Source organism: Cololabis saira, chromosome 9, assembly GCF_033807715.1.
Source record: "Cololabis saira isolate AMF1-May2022 chromosome 9, fColSai1.1, whole genome shotgun sequence".
NCBI classification, from domain to species: domain Eukaryota; kingdom Metazoa; phylum Chordata; class Actinopteri; order Beloniformes; family Belonidae; genus Cololabis; species Cololabis saira.
Window position 1 is genome coordinate 36,956,563 of NC_084595.1, and position 17,360 is coordinate 36,973,922.

General features: G+C 39.6%; 2 protein-coding genes across 4 annotated transcripts in view; both read right to left on the reverse strand.

Moving 5' to 3' along the window:
• Positions 1–12,410, reverse strand: part of msh3 (mutS homolog 3 (E. coli)) — a 56,001-nt gene extending 43,591 nt beyond the window's left edge. Inside the window, exons 1-12 of one of the 3 annotated variants that reach the window (XM_061729444.1) lie at positions 12,181–12,410; positions 11,971–12,079; positions 10,793–11,076; positions 9,998–10,222; positions 8,815–8,931; positions 8,599–8,716; positions 8,364–8,503; positions 7,318–7,484; positions 2,980–3,089; positions 2,676–2,790; positions 1,819–1,903; positions 44–153 (exon numbers count right to left, since the gene is read on the reverse strand). In XM_061729444.1, coding sequence (XP_061585428.1) covers positions 44–153; positions 1,819–1,903; positions 2,676–2,790; positions 2,980–3,089; positions 7,318–7,484; positions 8,364–8,503; positions 8,599–8,716; positions 8,815–8,931; positions 9,998–10,222; positions 10,793–11,076; positions 11,971–12,079; positions 12,181–12,324 — 1,724 coding nt within the window. In that variant the 5' untranslated portion in view covers positions 12,325–12,410. Of the gene's footprint in view, positions 1–43; positions 154–1,818; positions 1,904–2,675; positions 2,791–2,979; positions 3,090–7,317; positions 7,485–8,359; positions 8,504–8,598; positions 8,717–8,814; positions 8,932–9,997; positions 10,223–10,792; positions 11,077–11,970; positions 12,083–12,180 lie in introns of all 3 variants that reach the window. The other 2 variants (XM_061729442.1, XM_061729443.1) reach the window with 2 other exon arrangements.
• Positions 12,411–13,744: 1,334 nt separating this feature from the next.
• LOC133451115 (dynein light chain 1, cytoplasmic-like) lies at positions 13,745–16,627 on the reverse strand. The gene is made up of 2 exons (XM_061730059.1): positions 16,496–16,627; positions 13,745–13,994 (listed from the first exon to the last, which is right to left on the reverse strand). The coding sequence occupies exons 1-2, from the start codon at positions 16,625–16,627 to the stop codon at positions 13,863–13,865; spliced, it is 264 nt and encodes an 87-aa protein (XP_061586043.1). The 3' UTR covers positions 13,745–13,862.
• Between the last annotated feature and the right edge of the window lie 733 nt (positions 16,628–17,360).

Below are 17,360 nucleotides of genomic sequence, written 5' to 3' on the forward strand. Positions count from 1 at the left end.
GAAGCTTTTAAAGTGCTGACAGTTCATAGTGTGCTGTACTCACTGAGGGTCTGTGAGGGGCTGGCTCACCCACTTCCTCATCAATCTCCTTCCAAACGAAGTGCGAGTGTGGTCCAACACCCACAACAGACTTCCCTTCACACTTCCATCTGTCTACGGTGGAGAGAGCAAACACAGAAAAAAGGACACAGCTGACAAGTGCATCACTGTGTGGAAGTGATGTAAGCAGAGCTATAAAAGAAAAAATAAATAAAAAAGAGGAGAACTTGTGACGCAAGCCACAAGCAATTTGGCGAAGATATTTGAACTGAGCTTAAAGTCATTGAACATTTTGCTGTGATCAGATAAATGACCCTTAACCCATACTCCTGACATCCAGAGTTACACCTCTGGACAAAAGTCAAAACGATAAAATACATGTATCTCGATTTAACTGATATATGAAGGCAAAAGATATTCAAGTGTGTGAGTTTGACCTGCATGGTGAAATCATATAACAAAAAGCTGCAAATGAGAATGCACCACTTAGAAAACGGGAGCAATTCCAGACAATGTAATGACACAAGGCTTCTGTGGTTAAAAAAGGTTTGGTTTCAGGATAATTATGGAGGCATGGTGGCACCAAAGGATTATAAAACCTAATGTCAACTTTTTACTCAATCTGATGGATCATTCTGTTACATTCTGCTGTACTTGTCAGTCTTAGTTTTACTGGGTCTCAGTGCTGCATTTGATAGAGTTGACCACAATATATTACTCCAACGACTGGAGAACTGGGCGGGTCTCTCCAGAACTGTAATAAATCGGCTCAAAACTTACTTAAAGGACAGGAAGTACTTTGTGCCGATAGGTAACTTTACATCTGAGCTACAAGAATTACACGTGGAGTTCCCCAAAGTTCCATCCTGGGACCTCTTCTGTTTAACATCTACATGCTCCCACTGGCACTGATTATAAAAAAATAAATAAAAATAAGTCACCATAGCACCATGCAGACATATATCACAATGTCAACAAGAGACCAAGGCGCTGTACAGGCAAACTTTCTGTAGTTAAATAAAAGCAAAGCTGAGGTCTGTGGACCCAAATAAAAAAATGATTACAAGTCACCACGGAGCTTCAATCTAAACACATAAGAACCACCAACCAGTCCAGAAATCTGGGTGTAGTGATGGACTCACACCTCAATTTGCAAAAATGCTTTCTGATACATCAGCTGGCCCTGGAAACATTAGTCCATGCATTCATCTTAGTAGCTTGATTATTGTAACAGCATCTTTACAGGTTATCCTAAAAGGTCACTTAGACAACTGCAGTTCATCCAGAACTCCTAATCCAGAACCAAAAAAGTGGACCACATCAGTCCAGCTCTGAGCTCTACACTGGCTGCCTGTCCGTCTGAAGATAGACTTTACAGTTCTGATGCTGGTCTATAAATCTCTGAATAATCTAGGACCAAAATACATCAGTGACCTCCTTGACCCCTCGGGTCATCTGGACACAGTTTTCTATCAGTTCCCAGAGTCAGAACCAGGTATGGAGAAGCTTCCATGCTCCACAAGTCTGGAAGAAACTCCCAGAAAGCCTCAGATCAGCTGAAACACTATTTAAATCCAGGTTGAAGAATCAGCTGGTCTGAGCTGCATTTGAATAAAGTTCAAAATCTCCACTGTTACTTTTAAACTTTAAATCATGCTGTTTATTTCTACTATGTGATGTTTTAATGTCTCTGTAAAGCACTTTGCTGTTGAATTGTGCTGTACAGGTAAACTTGCCCTGCCTGGCTCGGTCAAGGTCTCCCTGCAGAGAAGCATTTACCTGATTGTTGAGTATTTCCAGGTTCCTGAGGGTTGCAGCAGTTAGGATCATACACTCCGACTCACAGGACAGGCGGCGAAAGGAGCTGCAAGCAGAAAGTCCTATTTAAAAAGAGCTCAGATCATCAGTGGAGTTTATTTCCTTAGTCTTAAGAGAAAAAGAAAGAAAAAGTTGTCCTGATATGAAATATACTGTAACTGCAAGTTAGGTGTAAAAATCAATTGTTAAGTCAGGATTCATTTTGTAGTGAACTACTTTTAACAACTATGTTTTCAAAGTTGTCTATGAAGAGTCACACAAGGCACAGTTTGGTTTAAAGTAATGCATAACTTTTAAAAAGTAGCCAAACCTTTTACTTCAGAAGATATATCAAAAGAATATTTGCTTTTTTGTATCTTATTAGCATTAAAAAATAAAATAGGATTAAACAACCAGACGGAGAGGTGAATATACAGGACTGTCTCAGAAAATTAGAATATTGTGATAAAGTCCTTTATTTTCAGTGATGAAAAAATGTCATACATTCTGGATTCATTACAAATCAACTGAAATATTGCAAGCCTTTTATTATTTTAATATTGTTGATCATGGCTTACAGCTTAAGAAAACTCAAATATCCTATCTCAAAAAATTAGAATATTCTGGGAATCTTAATCTTAAACTGTAAACCATAATCAGCAATATTAAACTAATAAAAGGCTTGCAATATTTCAGTTGATTTGTAATGAAGCCAGAATGTATGACATTTTTGTTTTTTTTTAATTGCATTACAGAAAATAAAGAACTTTATCACAATATTCTAATTTTCTGAGACAGTCCTGTACATTGTGTTTACATGAAATGCCCTTCTCTTGTACCTTTTACTTCTCAGAACCCTCTCTAAGCTGAATTCTTGGAGGTACTGGATGAGCGGGCCCAGACAGGAGATCACTGGGCTCTCCAGGGACGCCACGCTCGACAAAGAGCGAGAGTCTGGAGAACACAGAGACAAAATCTTATTAGAGTCTCCACACTAAAACACAGCCATGAATCAGCGGCCCACTCACTGTCTTATCCCTGAATGGCTGCAATGATCTCAATTAGAGTTTATAAGCAATTGAGAAAGATGGGGACTCAAAGAATGAATCGCAAACAGATACGGACTGACGTATACAAACACACCTTGTTGCTCGTCGTGGCAGTAGAATTTGGTGACTGTGTTCATTGCAGAGGCAAACTCAAACTGGGTGCTGTCCATCTTCTCAACTCTCACTCTGTCATCTGCCTGAGCACTGGAGACAACGACAACAACGATAAACTTTATTTATTGTAATTCCCTGGTGAAGGCATTGATCCAGGAGCTCTGTGTTGCCCGGGACTCTTTATGATGTTAATACATCTAATACAGTACGTGGTCATCCCTCTTCTTTGCAGAGCAGGTGGACAGAATGCTCAGCAACGCCTTTGCTCAGCTCAGATGTAGCGACACATGCAAACCTGAGTCACACATAAATACACATCTTCCCTGCAACTCCCTGGAGCCCCGTTGCATCTCTCTATTGCTATATCCACTCTCTTGATACCGCTGCTCTCAAGGACACCGTTGCTTTGTCTACTCTGTTGTTGCCAGGGCGACCAAGGCAAACACGTGGCTGTGGATGCAGTGCTGGAGAATTCTCTTTCTTCCGTCTCCTAATGCCCATACACGCTCGCATGCACACAGACTGAATAAGCATCATATTTTAACTTCTGCCACTGGTAACACGGAGCAAAGCTCCAACAGAAGTGATCAATAGATGGCATGTTGTACTAAAAAAATGGATCATGCACCATTAATCACTTGACCAGTCAATTGTATCATATGATGAGGTTTACATGAACAGGGGGGATTGCAGTTTTTATCCATGGAAACTGCAGCAGTATTTCAGTATTTCTGCCACAACGCTGACGAGACCAAGCTTTGTGAAGCTGGGTTTAAGATGGCTGGGTCTCTTTCAAAATTCACAGGAAAATACTGCAAGTGGATGCTGGATCACATATTTATGAAGAAGTGTTTTGGACACAGCTACAGCAGTGTCAGTGATGTTTTACTGTACTGGTGTGTATTCCGCTCAGTTTTGCAAATGTAACAGCGTCTACTCTTCTTGGAGGGCTTTCCATGCGATTTTCTGTAACAATTTGTACCCATTTACTCTGTAGTGGGCTTGAAGTCAGGGCTCCAGTCAAGTTCTTCCACACCAGATTAATCAAACCACGTCTTTATTGAACTTGCTTCATGGACTGCAGGACAGTCATGCTGCAGATTTTAAAAATGGCTTTTCCCAAACTGTCGCCTCAAAGTTGGAAACTTTGCATTGATCTGAATGTCTTGGTGTGCTGAAACATTATGCTTTCCCTTCACTGGTGATAAGGCCCAGATCCTGAGAGACAGCCCCAAACCTCATTTGTTTTTGTTTTTAAATACATCTCTCTTTTAAAAATGGTATCAACATTAAAAGTTAGCTTTCAATATGGCCACATCACAGTGGACATGCTTAAAGTCACAGCTTTTCATCCATACTGCACAAATTAACACTGCGGTCCACAGACTCTCAGGTGATGTCACAGCTGCTACATCCATCCATCACTCTATGATACTGTAGGATCTCCACTGACATTTACATATAGCCAGTAGCGATGCCAAAACAACAAAGGCTGTTGTTCCAAAGGCACATTACATTACAGAATGTGTAATGCCACTAAACACTGTTCAAGCATTTCTAGGAGGCGAAAAGCCTTTCCTTGGCTCTGTCTACTGAGAGAGCTGCATGTAGAGCATATCTCTAAATCCAGTCAGATGAAACCAAAGCAATCTCCTTAGCTACAGCACAGCCCAGTTATGTGCCTCATGTTTGACATCCATGTACGGAGTGACGTGATGGCTACGATGAGGTAAGAGCACACATGATAAAAAGGATCAATGAGAAGTGTTGTTACTGTTGCAAAGGTGAATACAAAGCTTTTATAATGCACATATTCGTCTTATTGGTCCATGTGTCAGCATGTTGCAGAACAGATCCACACGAGCAATATTACCAGGATGGACCGTTCAAGAGTTTTGGACATCAACTTAGAATAATACACATCAACAACAACCAAGTTTCTCAGTCTCACTGATCGCCTTCACTTGTCTGATCCTGCTCTCCAGCTCCGAGCTCTGGGCGAATGAAGCCACTAATATTGCACTTAGCTCCAACCAGCCTCACGGGGACTCATTACCAGCCGCTCCTGAGACTTAAACCTCGTTGCCAGGGGTCCTGTCTCGTCAGCGACCCCAAGAGACAGACGCACTGACGTGCCAGTGAGAGGAGCCGGGTGGATCTCACCCTGGTCTTCTTTAAAGGAGGAAAGAAACAACAGTAACGCTAGCTAGGGTCAGTCACGCTTCATTAAAACATCTGCAGAAGTACACATTTGAAGTGGATACCGTAGTTCAGAATCAATTATTCATCCATAAAACTGATTTTAAAAAAGTAATGTAGAAAGTTCTCTTAACATGTGATTTGCACTAGGTTTGAATTATGAAACTAAGCTGTTCTGTATTCACACGTTACAAGCTCCAAGCTGTGGAGGGTCTTTTCTGTCATAAGTAAAACAACTGAGATTAGTAAGGTTCAATCAAATATTCAAAGTAGGATTTATTTGTTTGTCTCTGCTATAATCCATCAAAATGAGAATAAAGGACGCAGACGGAAGAAATTAATGCGATTTAACCAATTTTTCCCTGAAACTGAAGGAAAAATGAAAGAGGAGGATGAAAGAAAAATCTGCAGAAATTAAAACAAGTGAGTGATGAGAAATGTTCACCATCAGGTAGTTAAAGACAAGACGGGCAGAAAGTGGCAGACATTTCTCCCATTTATCCACCCATTGCCCTCTAATCAAATTCACTCTGCACACTGGCATTTTCTCATTTCATTTTCACAGAATAATGCAATCATGAGAAGCCTCCAGAGGATGTGATCCCCACTGATGTGAGCGCGTCGCTGCAGACGGCAGCGCCGCACGAGAGGAGGCAACAGGTTTGTGGAATAGGAGAGCACCGTCCCCATGGCCGTCACTCAGCCAATGAGCATGGGACCTTTTGCTCTCCACTTTTTTGATTCATCACTGGTCGTACAACAACCTGCTCACGATAAACTGATTCCTGCTTCTGCAAAAGAAAGAATTACATCAGACATGATGTAATCACTGGAACGAGTGAAACAGATCTGGGTACAGTGATTGTAAATATTCCGCTCTGTGCTTCACACAGATTTGCAATGATGTTTTAAAACAATCACAAATGGGGTTTAATGGACACAAAACTGTCTTCTTCTCAAACCGCCTTTTGCAATATCTCCTTTACTTTTCATGTAAGAACAGGGGAACAAAATGTAATCGTTTAACTAAATAAAAATATATTTCAAGGTTTATTTGAAGCTAAAATGAACCTGCAGCTTTTTGAAAACATACGTTTAAAATTATCTCCATTTGTTGAGGATTTCCATTTAGATTTTGAGGGAATAAACAGCATAAAAAGGAAATAACTTAAAAGGATGCAACTTAAGCTTGAATAAAATTGTTGTACGAACCACGTTCACATGTAGTATTTTCAGAGGCTACAAAACACAGATCCTGCTTCAGTGTTTCTGAACTTGCTGAAAAGACGTGAACATATCTCTTTCCACCCAACATGGTAACTTCACACAAAGTAACACCTGAAATGTTGAACTTCTACTTGTATTGTAGTATTTTTCTGTGATGGTGTTGATAATACTATCTTTATCAGAGGTTGACTGATTTATTGAGATGGTTAAGGGTCTTTTTCTTTGGTTATCGGCATCAGAAAAACCCCGGGGAAAATCTCTAGTATTAACAGGTAGTGTCATGTGCAGGCGGTCTTGTGTTCCTCATCTTGCAACACCTCCTCTTGCTTTATTTAAAATATTTAATTTGTACTTGTTTTTCATGAATACATATTTAAGTTATACAAACCTATGTATCATTTGTAATGTTTAACAGTTAAACAAATTTATAAAATTCACCATCGGCCAAAGAAAACACACATCAATTAAACACTCATCTGAATAATTTTCTTTTTTTTTGGTAAACTATGTCCAATAATCACTGTTTCTAAGTGTTAGTAAGTTAACAGTTTTATACTTAAACATCCATATGCACGTAATTTTATTAACCAATTTTGACTAGTTTGCACACCTGACACATGCAATGAATAATACAACTTTTTACAACATTTTTTTATCTTTATAAAACCATAATTTTAAGTAAATTCAAGCTAAACTCTTAAAAATGAGAAGAAGAAAAAAATAACCCTTGACTGGAGCTGCTGAGCCCTGAGGTAAAAGCAGGGTATGAATCCACATCAATCAGCCGAACCACACTGGGTCTAGACTCTAGAGAGACGGATCAGCTCCTGGTCACGGTCAACTGCTGGTGATTGGATATGTACTGCCCCCTGGTGGCCAGAGAGCAGATTACCTGGCGTTGGTGATGCTGGTCAGGAGTCTCTGGGTTTGTTCCGACAGGTCAGAGGGCACCAGGATCTCCACGGGGTTGATCTTCACAACGCGGCTCTCGAGCTCAGAGCGAGATGGACCATCGGGGAAACAGTCCAGAAGAACATCTCCAGTGCTGGGCTGGACTACCTGCAGCCCCACAAACATGAAGCATGGAAAATATGAAGTAAGTAGAAATTCCAATGAGACTTGGCTTCTGGTGTTTTTTGGCACCTTGGTTTGAATTAGAGAAGTTAAGGTAGTTCAAAATACTACCTTCACATTGCTGAATTCAGACTATGTAAAAGAAGTACCGTAACACTTCAGCTCAAAGTAAAAAAAATAAATAAATCACATCAAAGTTTAGTTTAACAAATTAATGTTTTAACCAAAGAAATATTACTTAAATACACCTTTTCAACACTTTGATCTAAAAGAACACATATTCAGAAAGGACATTAACTGATGTATGACTGGAAATGATTGTCTGTTTATAATTGGGCTGTGAATTTATTAAAATCCAATTCAGTTCAGTTCAAGTATACTTCATTAATCCCCAAAGAGGGACTAGATATGCATGCTTGATTATCTGATCTGGGTATAAATATTCAAGGTATGAAACGATCTGCCTCCCCAGGGGGCTACAAGTTAAACATTTACCACCTTCTTCATTACTGATGGTGCAGCAATTACAGAGTAAAACAATTAAGACTAAATTTGGATGAAATGGTAATCCAAAATCACTTTAATGTGTAAGACACAACAACGCCAAAAGCGACCTTTCATTTAAAACAAAAGTGTTGAGGAGCGACAGCTGCTTTGATTAACAGCAGGTGACGTTACTGAGGAGGAACGATCTCACCGTCCGAGAGCTCCGTTACTATCAATACTATCAACCCTGACATCAACTAAATCCTAACTTATTATGTCCTCTTTCTTTTGTTCCTGTGGGATTTCATAACGGTCAGGTACAGAGACTTGACCTGTTGAGTTATTATTTGTGTTTTAGTCATCAGCGCTCAGACTCACCACCAGCCCCAGCGTGAGCTGCTTCTTGGGTTTGTCCCAGCTCTCACTGATGCACAGCAGGAAGCTGTCAGGAGGCTCCACAGCCACGTCACCACAGCCCCCCTCTTCCACACCCGGGAGTCGGCAGATTGGGTTTACATCTGTAAAAAAAAAAAAGAAATCAAGTAAAGTGCCTCAGATATACAGAGGTAGAAAAACAAATTTAAGCACATGCATTCACAAAGACACTATTTACCCTCTCCCACGAGAGTGGACTTGGTGTATAAAGCACTGAGCTGACGACTGAACAGAGCGTTTTTATTTGCTCCCGAGGCTTTGATCGCGGATGTCTCCGTCTGCTTAACTACGCCAACCTACACCAAAAAAGAAAAAAACAGATAATGTTTTAAAAATAAAAGAAATAAAAGGCACAACTTCATTAGCAGACTGGATTTGTTGATACATTTGATACCTTGTGTCCTTGTGACACCAGCCGCCTGACGTGAACAAACAGACGGTGTGTGGGGATGCTGCACGTCATGAAGTTATGATCCAGGTGACAGTAAATATTCAGCTCCTTTGCAGCAATCTGTTCACACACGCACACACACACACACACGTTGAAGGACAAAATTAATCACTCCTAATTCAGTTGAAACTGAGTTTTGAATGGTTTTTTCACATTTTTCTGGTAATTTTGTCAGACTAATTAGGACAAGCAGAAAGCTGTTCACATGTGGGAGTGGGTGACTTCAGATCTCCAAAGAGCAAGTAAGGCTCAGAAAAAGAGCACAACCCCAGACAGGTTGAAGACGACACATCAGGGAAGCAGAACCGAAGAAAAACGGCGAGCAACGATGGATCGTCACTGGGAATGTGAAATCACTGGTACGTCAAATGAAAGAACTTGGAGTGTTGATGAAGACTAAGTGGAATTAAGTAGCAAATGTTTCACCAGGATGTCCTTTCAGGAATATATTCAGACTCCATTTCCTCTCGACCCAGATTTTAGATTATACGGAGAGGCAAAGTGTGAAACAGAGCAGCAAGACTGCCAGCTGTGAGTTTCTGTCCCTGTCATCTATCAATAAAGTTTACTTGTGTCACCCGATGCAGCACGTCATCACAAACACAACAGCTCAAGACACTCATAACTAGAGTTCTCATACAATTACTTTCCTTCTTTATTCATTACTTTTTTGACTTTCCAGCAGTTTTTCTACTAATTTATGTGTTCAAATGTTACTATACAATGACACAATTTACCCTTTGGGGATTAATAAAGACATTTTCAATTCAAGTCAATGTCCTCTCTTTTTACTAAACTAAGACATAAGAAGTGTACTTTAAGAAAAAGACACCTACTGATATCCTTTGATATTGAGGGTAAATATTTGGCAATAATAAAAAAGATAAAGCACTGGTTTTTATCTGACACATTTTAGGGGATCAAAACTGAACAAATTAGAGACCAACATTTATCATTTACATAATAATAAATCAGAGTTTCATCATAAAAATTAAGGTGTCTGTACATTGTCAGAAGAAAACACTGGAAATAATATTAAAAAACGTGTATGACATCATTCAGGATGTATTATACTGAAAGAATGAATAAAACTACTCATAATGATCACGGACACTTCAGTTCTCACCTCAGCATCTTCTCCAAAGAACCTGTACTTATAGCCACACTCCACAGCCAATAAGGCGTCTTTATGCTGCTGTTTCAGCTGCATGACCTGCTGTTCCAGTGGGGTGTAAGTGCTCTTTGAGCGTCTGGAGGGGGCACTAGCGTCTGACGGGGGATTCTTCCCTGCAGATCTTCCTCCTCCTCTAACTCCTCCTCCTGGCTTGGCAAACTGACACAGGTCAAAGCCCTGCAGGGGAAAACAGTCTTTATAACTACATTTGCCTGCAGGAAATGTTATTCTGTTGTTGAAAATACAGCCCCTGTATTTATTTATTAAAAAATTCTTACTTACCCATCTTAGCTCCTGATGTCTGCACCTCAATGTCATTATGTAAAGCACCTTGAATTACCTTGTTATGTGGTCTACAAATAAACTTGCCTTCTCTGAATAAACTAATTGAATGGTAGAAATTACCATTTCAAATAAAGAGGCTGCATTCAAAATTCTGCACAAATTGTATGCCAGCAACCAGAAGTAAATAAAAGAATGCAAAAATACATTTTGATTCACTAAGAAAAAAATGAATAAATAAAAATCGTACTTTTTTCTGCCACTGCACTGTAACTTTTTTTTTCTCTTCTCACTCTTAATATATTTATTATGTAAAGCACATTTAACTGCCTTGTTGCTGGAATGGGCTATATAAATAAATGTGCCTTGCCTTAAACTAACATCTCTGCCTTCCAGATAACCTGCTGGCTTAAACTCATAAGTTACATTGCATGATAGACTACTTTTTTATTCTAAATCAAGTACCTGCTTTGCAGCCATCAGCTCTTCTGAAACATCCTCTTCTCCATCCTCACACTCTTCCTCTGCGTGCTTCTTTGCATTTGAAATTTCATGTTGATCTGGAACCTGACATGACGGTAAAATACCTTTTTTCTTATCACAGATTTCACTAGACAATTCCCCTTTTCTTTCTTCCCACGTGTCACTATGCCTGACACTGGGCTCAGCCCCGCAGGTGAAGCCTTTCAGCTTTTCCAGGGTGGACGAGCAGAGGCTTCCTGCATCTCTACTCAACGTGAGCTTTTTCTCTGAAGGAAAGAGATAAAACACCACAGTTTAGGCTTCTAAGTAGCATGATGTACTACTGATTAATATAACACATGGAGTTCGAGAAATATTGAACACATTGGAAAATTGGTTGAGTATCATGATGATGGGGAAGATACCTCTGAGGTATCTTATCTAGGGTTTCCACCCGTCCCTTTGAAATACGGAATTGTTACATAATTGGGAATTAAAAGTTGCGTTCCATATTGAACCAATACGGACATATATTATGCTCTTATTTATTGATGTCATAATACACAGGTGAAGGTCGGAAAATTTGAATATATTGCAAAACTTCATTTGTAGTAAATTCAACTAAAGGTGAAACAAATATATTGTTTTCCACTACATTCAAAGTGAGATATTTCAAGTCTTTATTTGTTATAATTTTGGTGATTATGGCTCAGTTTATGAAAACCCCAAATAAAAAATCTCTATATTATGAAATCAATAAACAATTCAATCATCAAAATTATAACAAATAAAGGTTTAACACATCTTGCTTTGCATGTAATGAGACTATGTAATGTATTAGTTTCACCTTTTAAGTTGAATTATTGAAATAAATTAACTTTTACACCATATTCTAATTGTCCGACCTTGACCTGCAGCTGTATTATACATATTGGCTGATGTGGACATACATAGGATAGGAGCATGGGCTATTTCAGTTGCTAGCATGGTTGTCTGTCTGTAAAGTCATGCAAGTTCAATGCTATTAAAGCACTTTAAACTTTAAATCAAAGCATTTTGTTTTTTCATATAAAATAAATACATTTCTATGCAGAAGTTTTGGGCCTGAAATCGGGTAATCCTTTATGTCTATTTCTGAAAGGTGGCAACCCTAATCTTATCTCTGTGAGGAACAGACTCACCTTTACTAGTCTGACAGGGTGCAGGTTCACACAGATCCTCCAGGGGCTGATCCTTTACACAAAGTTTAGCTCGTTTTGTTGGCAGCCCATCATCACTAGAGGACAGTTTCTGCTGCAGCACAAACACAGTGGAGGTCCAGAATTTTGCAGTGTCATAAAGTATACATAAATGAAGCAAAAGTGTGCAATTTATGTTGGAACCCGCCTCACCTTGCCTCTTGAGAGCTGCTGCTCTGCAGGACTGTGTTTAATCCGAGACTGAGTGCTGCTGCTGCTGCTGCTGCTGCTCAGACCACCAAAGTACCTGCTAATGGAGGTCTGGCTGGTGCACGACTTTTTCAGAGACTTTGGCATATTGTTATTTTGCCTTTACAATGAATTCGTGATGAAAATTTTGCAGCAGCATGGGTCTTTGACACAAGTTTCCCGGTGTTTGAATATCAAAACATAGTGGCGCATGTGCTGACATCACACAGGCGCGCACATGACGCTGTTCAGCTGTCGAGACGGTTTCAAAATCAAGCGAAACTCTATCAAAACTCTCTTCTTCTTTATGTTTACAAACGTCGTCATATTTTTAAATATTCTCTCTGTTAATCTCTCTCGCAGCAGGACAGGCCGCACATTCAAAATCTGATCATGATACAAATCTAGTAATGTTGTGTTTGCAGACGTGACTCGCCATGGCTTTATTTTGAAGGGCACACGTTTTCCGGTACACTTATAGATATATTTTCAACTTTATGCCAGATATTACAAATAAAGTAGAATTATTCAAGATCATAACTACGGTTTGTGTGTTAGGTACATGAATTATATATATTTTTTAAAATAGAATATCAAAAAATTGAGGAATATATCAAAATTAAATATATAAAGTAGTATATGATTACAGTATATAATAATAATAATAATAATAATAATAATAATAATAATAATAATAATAATAATAATAATAATAATAATAATAATACTGTTATTTAGCAGTGTGAGTAGTGTGTGAATATAATAATACAGGTTAAATGATCAGTGAATGAGGGTAGGACTAAATAAGTTTTCACTTCTTCCTACTCCTTTTTTGGCACATGTAAATCAAGGTGGCAAGTTTTAAAGGATGAAATTCTGTTTTGTTTTTTTGTTTTCTTAAACTTCTCATGAAGTGTTGTTTCTTTTTTTTTTTTTACATGTACAAAAATAAAATAAATCAAGTCAAATCAAGTAGACAAAGCAGCGGTGGAAAATATGAAGTAATTTGAATTAGTGCTACTGCTCCTTTTTCCTTGCGAACTTGTGAAAAGTTTAGAGAAGAGAAGCTGTTCATAATAAAGTAGCAACCGATGCAGCTCATGTGATCTAGGAGACATAGTCCATAGTCCAGGCCACCATTGAAAAAAATGGTACACATGTATTTGGGTGGAGATTTACATGACAGAAAAAAGTTTTATATTGCCATTTAATTTGTGTGAAAACATTACCTTTCCGTCCTTGTTTAACAGGCTGTTATGAAATGAAAACGGCACACACTGAACCCAAACAGCTTGACAGCTGAACTTTAATTTAAAAAAAATGTCTACTAGTAGTAGTAGTAGTAGTAGTAAACCTTTATTTTACCAGGCAAGAATTGCTAAGAATACATTCTTATTGAAGGCAATGGCCTGGTAGGAGGTGAAAGACCTCCTAAGGGGAAGGGGGAGTACTGTACTGTACTGTAACAAGACAAAAATAAATACATGTTTTTCTCTATAATATTGACATTTTGAACAACAGCCTTTTATCCTCAAAAACAATATATAAAGCAGAACAGAAAAAAGGCAATGGCCCTTTGGCGAGGAATGATAAGAACCTTTTCCAAGTCAGTCAGTGTGGTCAAGGAGGGTTGAGGCAGTGCCCCCTCAGCCAGACTTAAACAGCAGAATGGCCACCTGACCCAAATGGAAGTAAATGAAATGCTGATGAGACACGAAGGCGCCAAATTTCCTCCCAACGAAGCAGTGCCAATTTGGGTTGTATTTCTCTTCAAACTCCTGCATAAGACAAAGATGAGTAACTTGTGAAAGCAGTATTCATTGAAATTTACATTGCAAACAAAATAGGCATCTAAAAGTAAAATAATGGTTGTCAAGCATGTTGTGCAAACGGTGCATCACAACTCATTCATTAGGTTGTAGGGGAAGCAAATAACATACAGTATGCTTTCTATTATCTAACTTTTGGCCATGTGTTATGCATCCATAATAAACAACTTATGGTATTTTATTGCTAAAATATTTTCGCAATATCCTCAAGAATCAGTTCAGATTTTTGCCACTGTTGGACTTTTTTTTCTAGAAATAGTCTTACAACAGACATCTCAAAACTGTTTCTCTACAATTCCAGGAAGCGGGTTTTGTGAAAACTCTGAGTTTGTTAACCCTGAGATGAGGGAAACCCGGAGTTTTCAGTTCCAGAAGGCGACGTAGTAACTAACTCTGAGTCAGTTACTACGGCAACTGACCCTGTGAACCTAACCTGCTCGCTAGCAGGTTTTCTTCAATAAAGCCTGAGTTTCTCTCTGTCTCCTCCCTCCTGCTGAGTCTGAAGCAGCTATCCAACAGCTTTCCTCCGGAATCCAATTCACATCGAAGCCGAATGAATTTGCAATGCCTTACCTCAGGAGATGATGTTTAGACCCAGATTAGATATACTTTCATTCCCTGATGAGTACCTTACAGAACGTTACCGTTTTTCGTCACACTCTATTATTTATCTGAACGACATTCTCCAGCCATATATATCCAACATTACAAACCGCGGACGTGCTCTCAGTTCAGAGCAAATTCTTTCTGTTGGCTGAGCAGAACTCAACTGTTAATCGGGATAAAGCCACTATACATTGAAATGGCCACTGAATATGTATGTATGCTGAATATATCAAATATGTAGGGTTGCCACCTTTCAGAAATAGAAATAAGGGACGTCCCTATTTCAGCGCTTTTCGCGAGCGCTATAAAAAAGGGACATCTCCAAAGCGTCTAAAATGCATAGAAATGTATATATTTTATATGAAAAAACAAAATGCTTTAATAGCATTGAACTTTCATGACTGTACAGACAGCCTGAACCTGAGCATGGTCATCGTAAATTAAACAAAGTCTGCCTGCATTGGGCAGTTAAACAGGACTGCACCTAAATTAAATGACAAAACGACAAAAGACAAGCAGCTCCTTGTCTTTTTTATTTGGGGTTTTCATTAGCTGTGAGCCATAGTCATCAAAATTATAACAAATAAGGCTTGAAATATCTCACTTTGCATGTAGCGGGAAATAATATATTTGTTTCACCTTTAGTTGAATTTACTGAAACGAATTAAGTTTAGCAATATATTCTAATTTTCCGACCTTCACCTGTATATTATGACCAATAAATAAGAGCATAATATATGTCCCATATCATACCATATCAAGCTCAGGGGATGTTTCAGGTATGAAGAACTGTGCAACAGATGCCTGGCTCCTCTGGGATGTTATATTACGTTTGTGGAGGTTCCTGCAGCATGCTGTCTAACACACCTCCCGGAGACCTCTGTTTCCTCTTTTAGGACAAGGTGGGGTGTCTGTTTTCCTCTTTTAGGACAAGGTGGGGTGTCTGTTTCCTCTTTTAGGACGAGGTGGGGTGTCTGTTTCCTCTTTCAGGACGAGGTGGGGTGTCTGGAGCCTCTTGACTTGACTTTTTCTTAAAGCCGCGCGTGGCGGTGCAGTGAGCAGCAGTGAGAGGTAAAGGCTGATTTATGGTTCCGCGTTAGATCAACGCACCAACACATGTTGCTGTCTTTAATATATCCTGTCCTTTATTTTGTTCATTATTGTTAGTTCGTTGTTCATGTGTGTGCGAGTGTGTGTGCGTGTGTGACAGACGTGCATGGGACAATTGTGAAATACGGAATAAACTGCAACTTTTAATTCCCAATTACGTAACAATTCCGTATTTCAAGGGACGGGTGGCAAGCCTAATCATACGCACGTATTAACACTTCTAACTCCAGTGGCGTGAAGTATGTGGATCTTTTGTTGTCGCCGGTTGCCATGGTGAATCGTAGTATCAGGGCTCCATTGATGATGGCTTTTTATTTTCCTCATGCACACTTAACTCGAGGTGAACATACTCAGAGTTGATTGAACTAACTCATATCTGCTGTTCTGGAACCGAAAACTCAGAGTTTCCTATCTCAGGGTAAGTCAACTCAGAGTTCAGGTTTAGACTCAGAGTTTGTTGAACCTGCTTCCTGGAATACCCCTCAAGTCACCACAAACAAGTCCAAAAATAATAGCTTTCCTGAAAAGGGATCGCTTGCTGGGCGTGTGACAATAATAATGCATACCATACCTCAGTAACATTTAATAAATAAATAATACATGTCAAACTAGAGTAGAAAACACAGCTGAAACACCAACAATTTACCATGTGCACCACATTTTTATTCCTTCATTTTATGTTTAACTTATCTCTTCTAAGAACCAAGATATTTACCCCAAAAAAAAGATTATACCTTTTTAATGTATGCAGCAATGTCTTTCTCGATCTTGGACCTCTCCAGAGCCTGTGTAGCACACTCCACAGCGTCCTGCTGCATTTCCTCCGGCATGTCAGCCTTTTTGATCACAATGTTTCTATCAGACATGGTTGCCCTGGAAACAAACACACAGGAGAGGATTGATCATCCTCAATGCAACCGGCTACCTGCGAGAATACCACACTAAAAACATAAAGTTGGCAAAGTGGGGACCAAAAAAACATAGTTTTATTACATAATGCCGGTATGCAGCAATATACATAACATTTGAACTAGCCCTTTCTACAAGTGTTAAGAGGCTTTCACATGGAACGCGGTTTGCGCTGCGCACACCGCCGGGGTGGGCGCAGACTCGGCGCAGAGCAGGGCGCAGAGCAGGGCGCAGAGCAGGGCGCAGAGCGTACATATTTGTTGCAAGTTGCTTGGCGACCGAAAAAAACTTTTTCCGGTCTAGCGCCGTTTTCCCCCTCGTTTCGACGTACAGTAGCTACAGCTCGGTTTGAAAAATGTATCTGTCCCTGCTTCAAGGAAAAGCCCTGGCTTTAGTTCTTCTTCTGAGGAGGAGGAGACGAGCAGCAGCAGCAAGGAGGGTCCATGTAATCCTCATGAGGGCAGGATTTGGGGGAATACAGGCTTGTTCGGGAGCTACAGCTCCATGGTCTACTTCAGGCTGAACAGGGAGCAGTTTGACAGCCTGTTGGGGAGAGTTGGAGCCTCAGCAAAATCAACCAACTTCAGGCTTCACCACTGCAACTGAACGCCTGGCCTCCCTTCCTCTCCTTTATATAGCTGTCCCTCAAGTTTTCCCATTTTTTCTTCAAGTCATCCACTAAATGTAAAT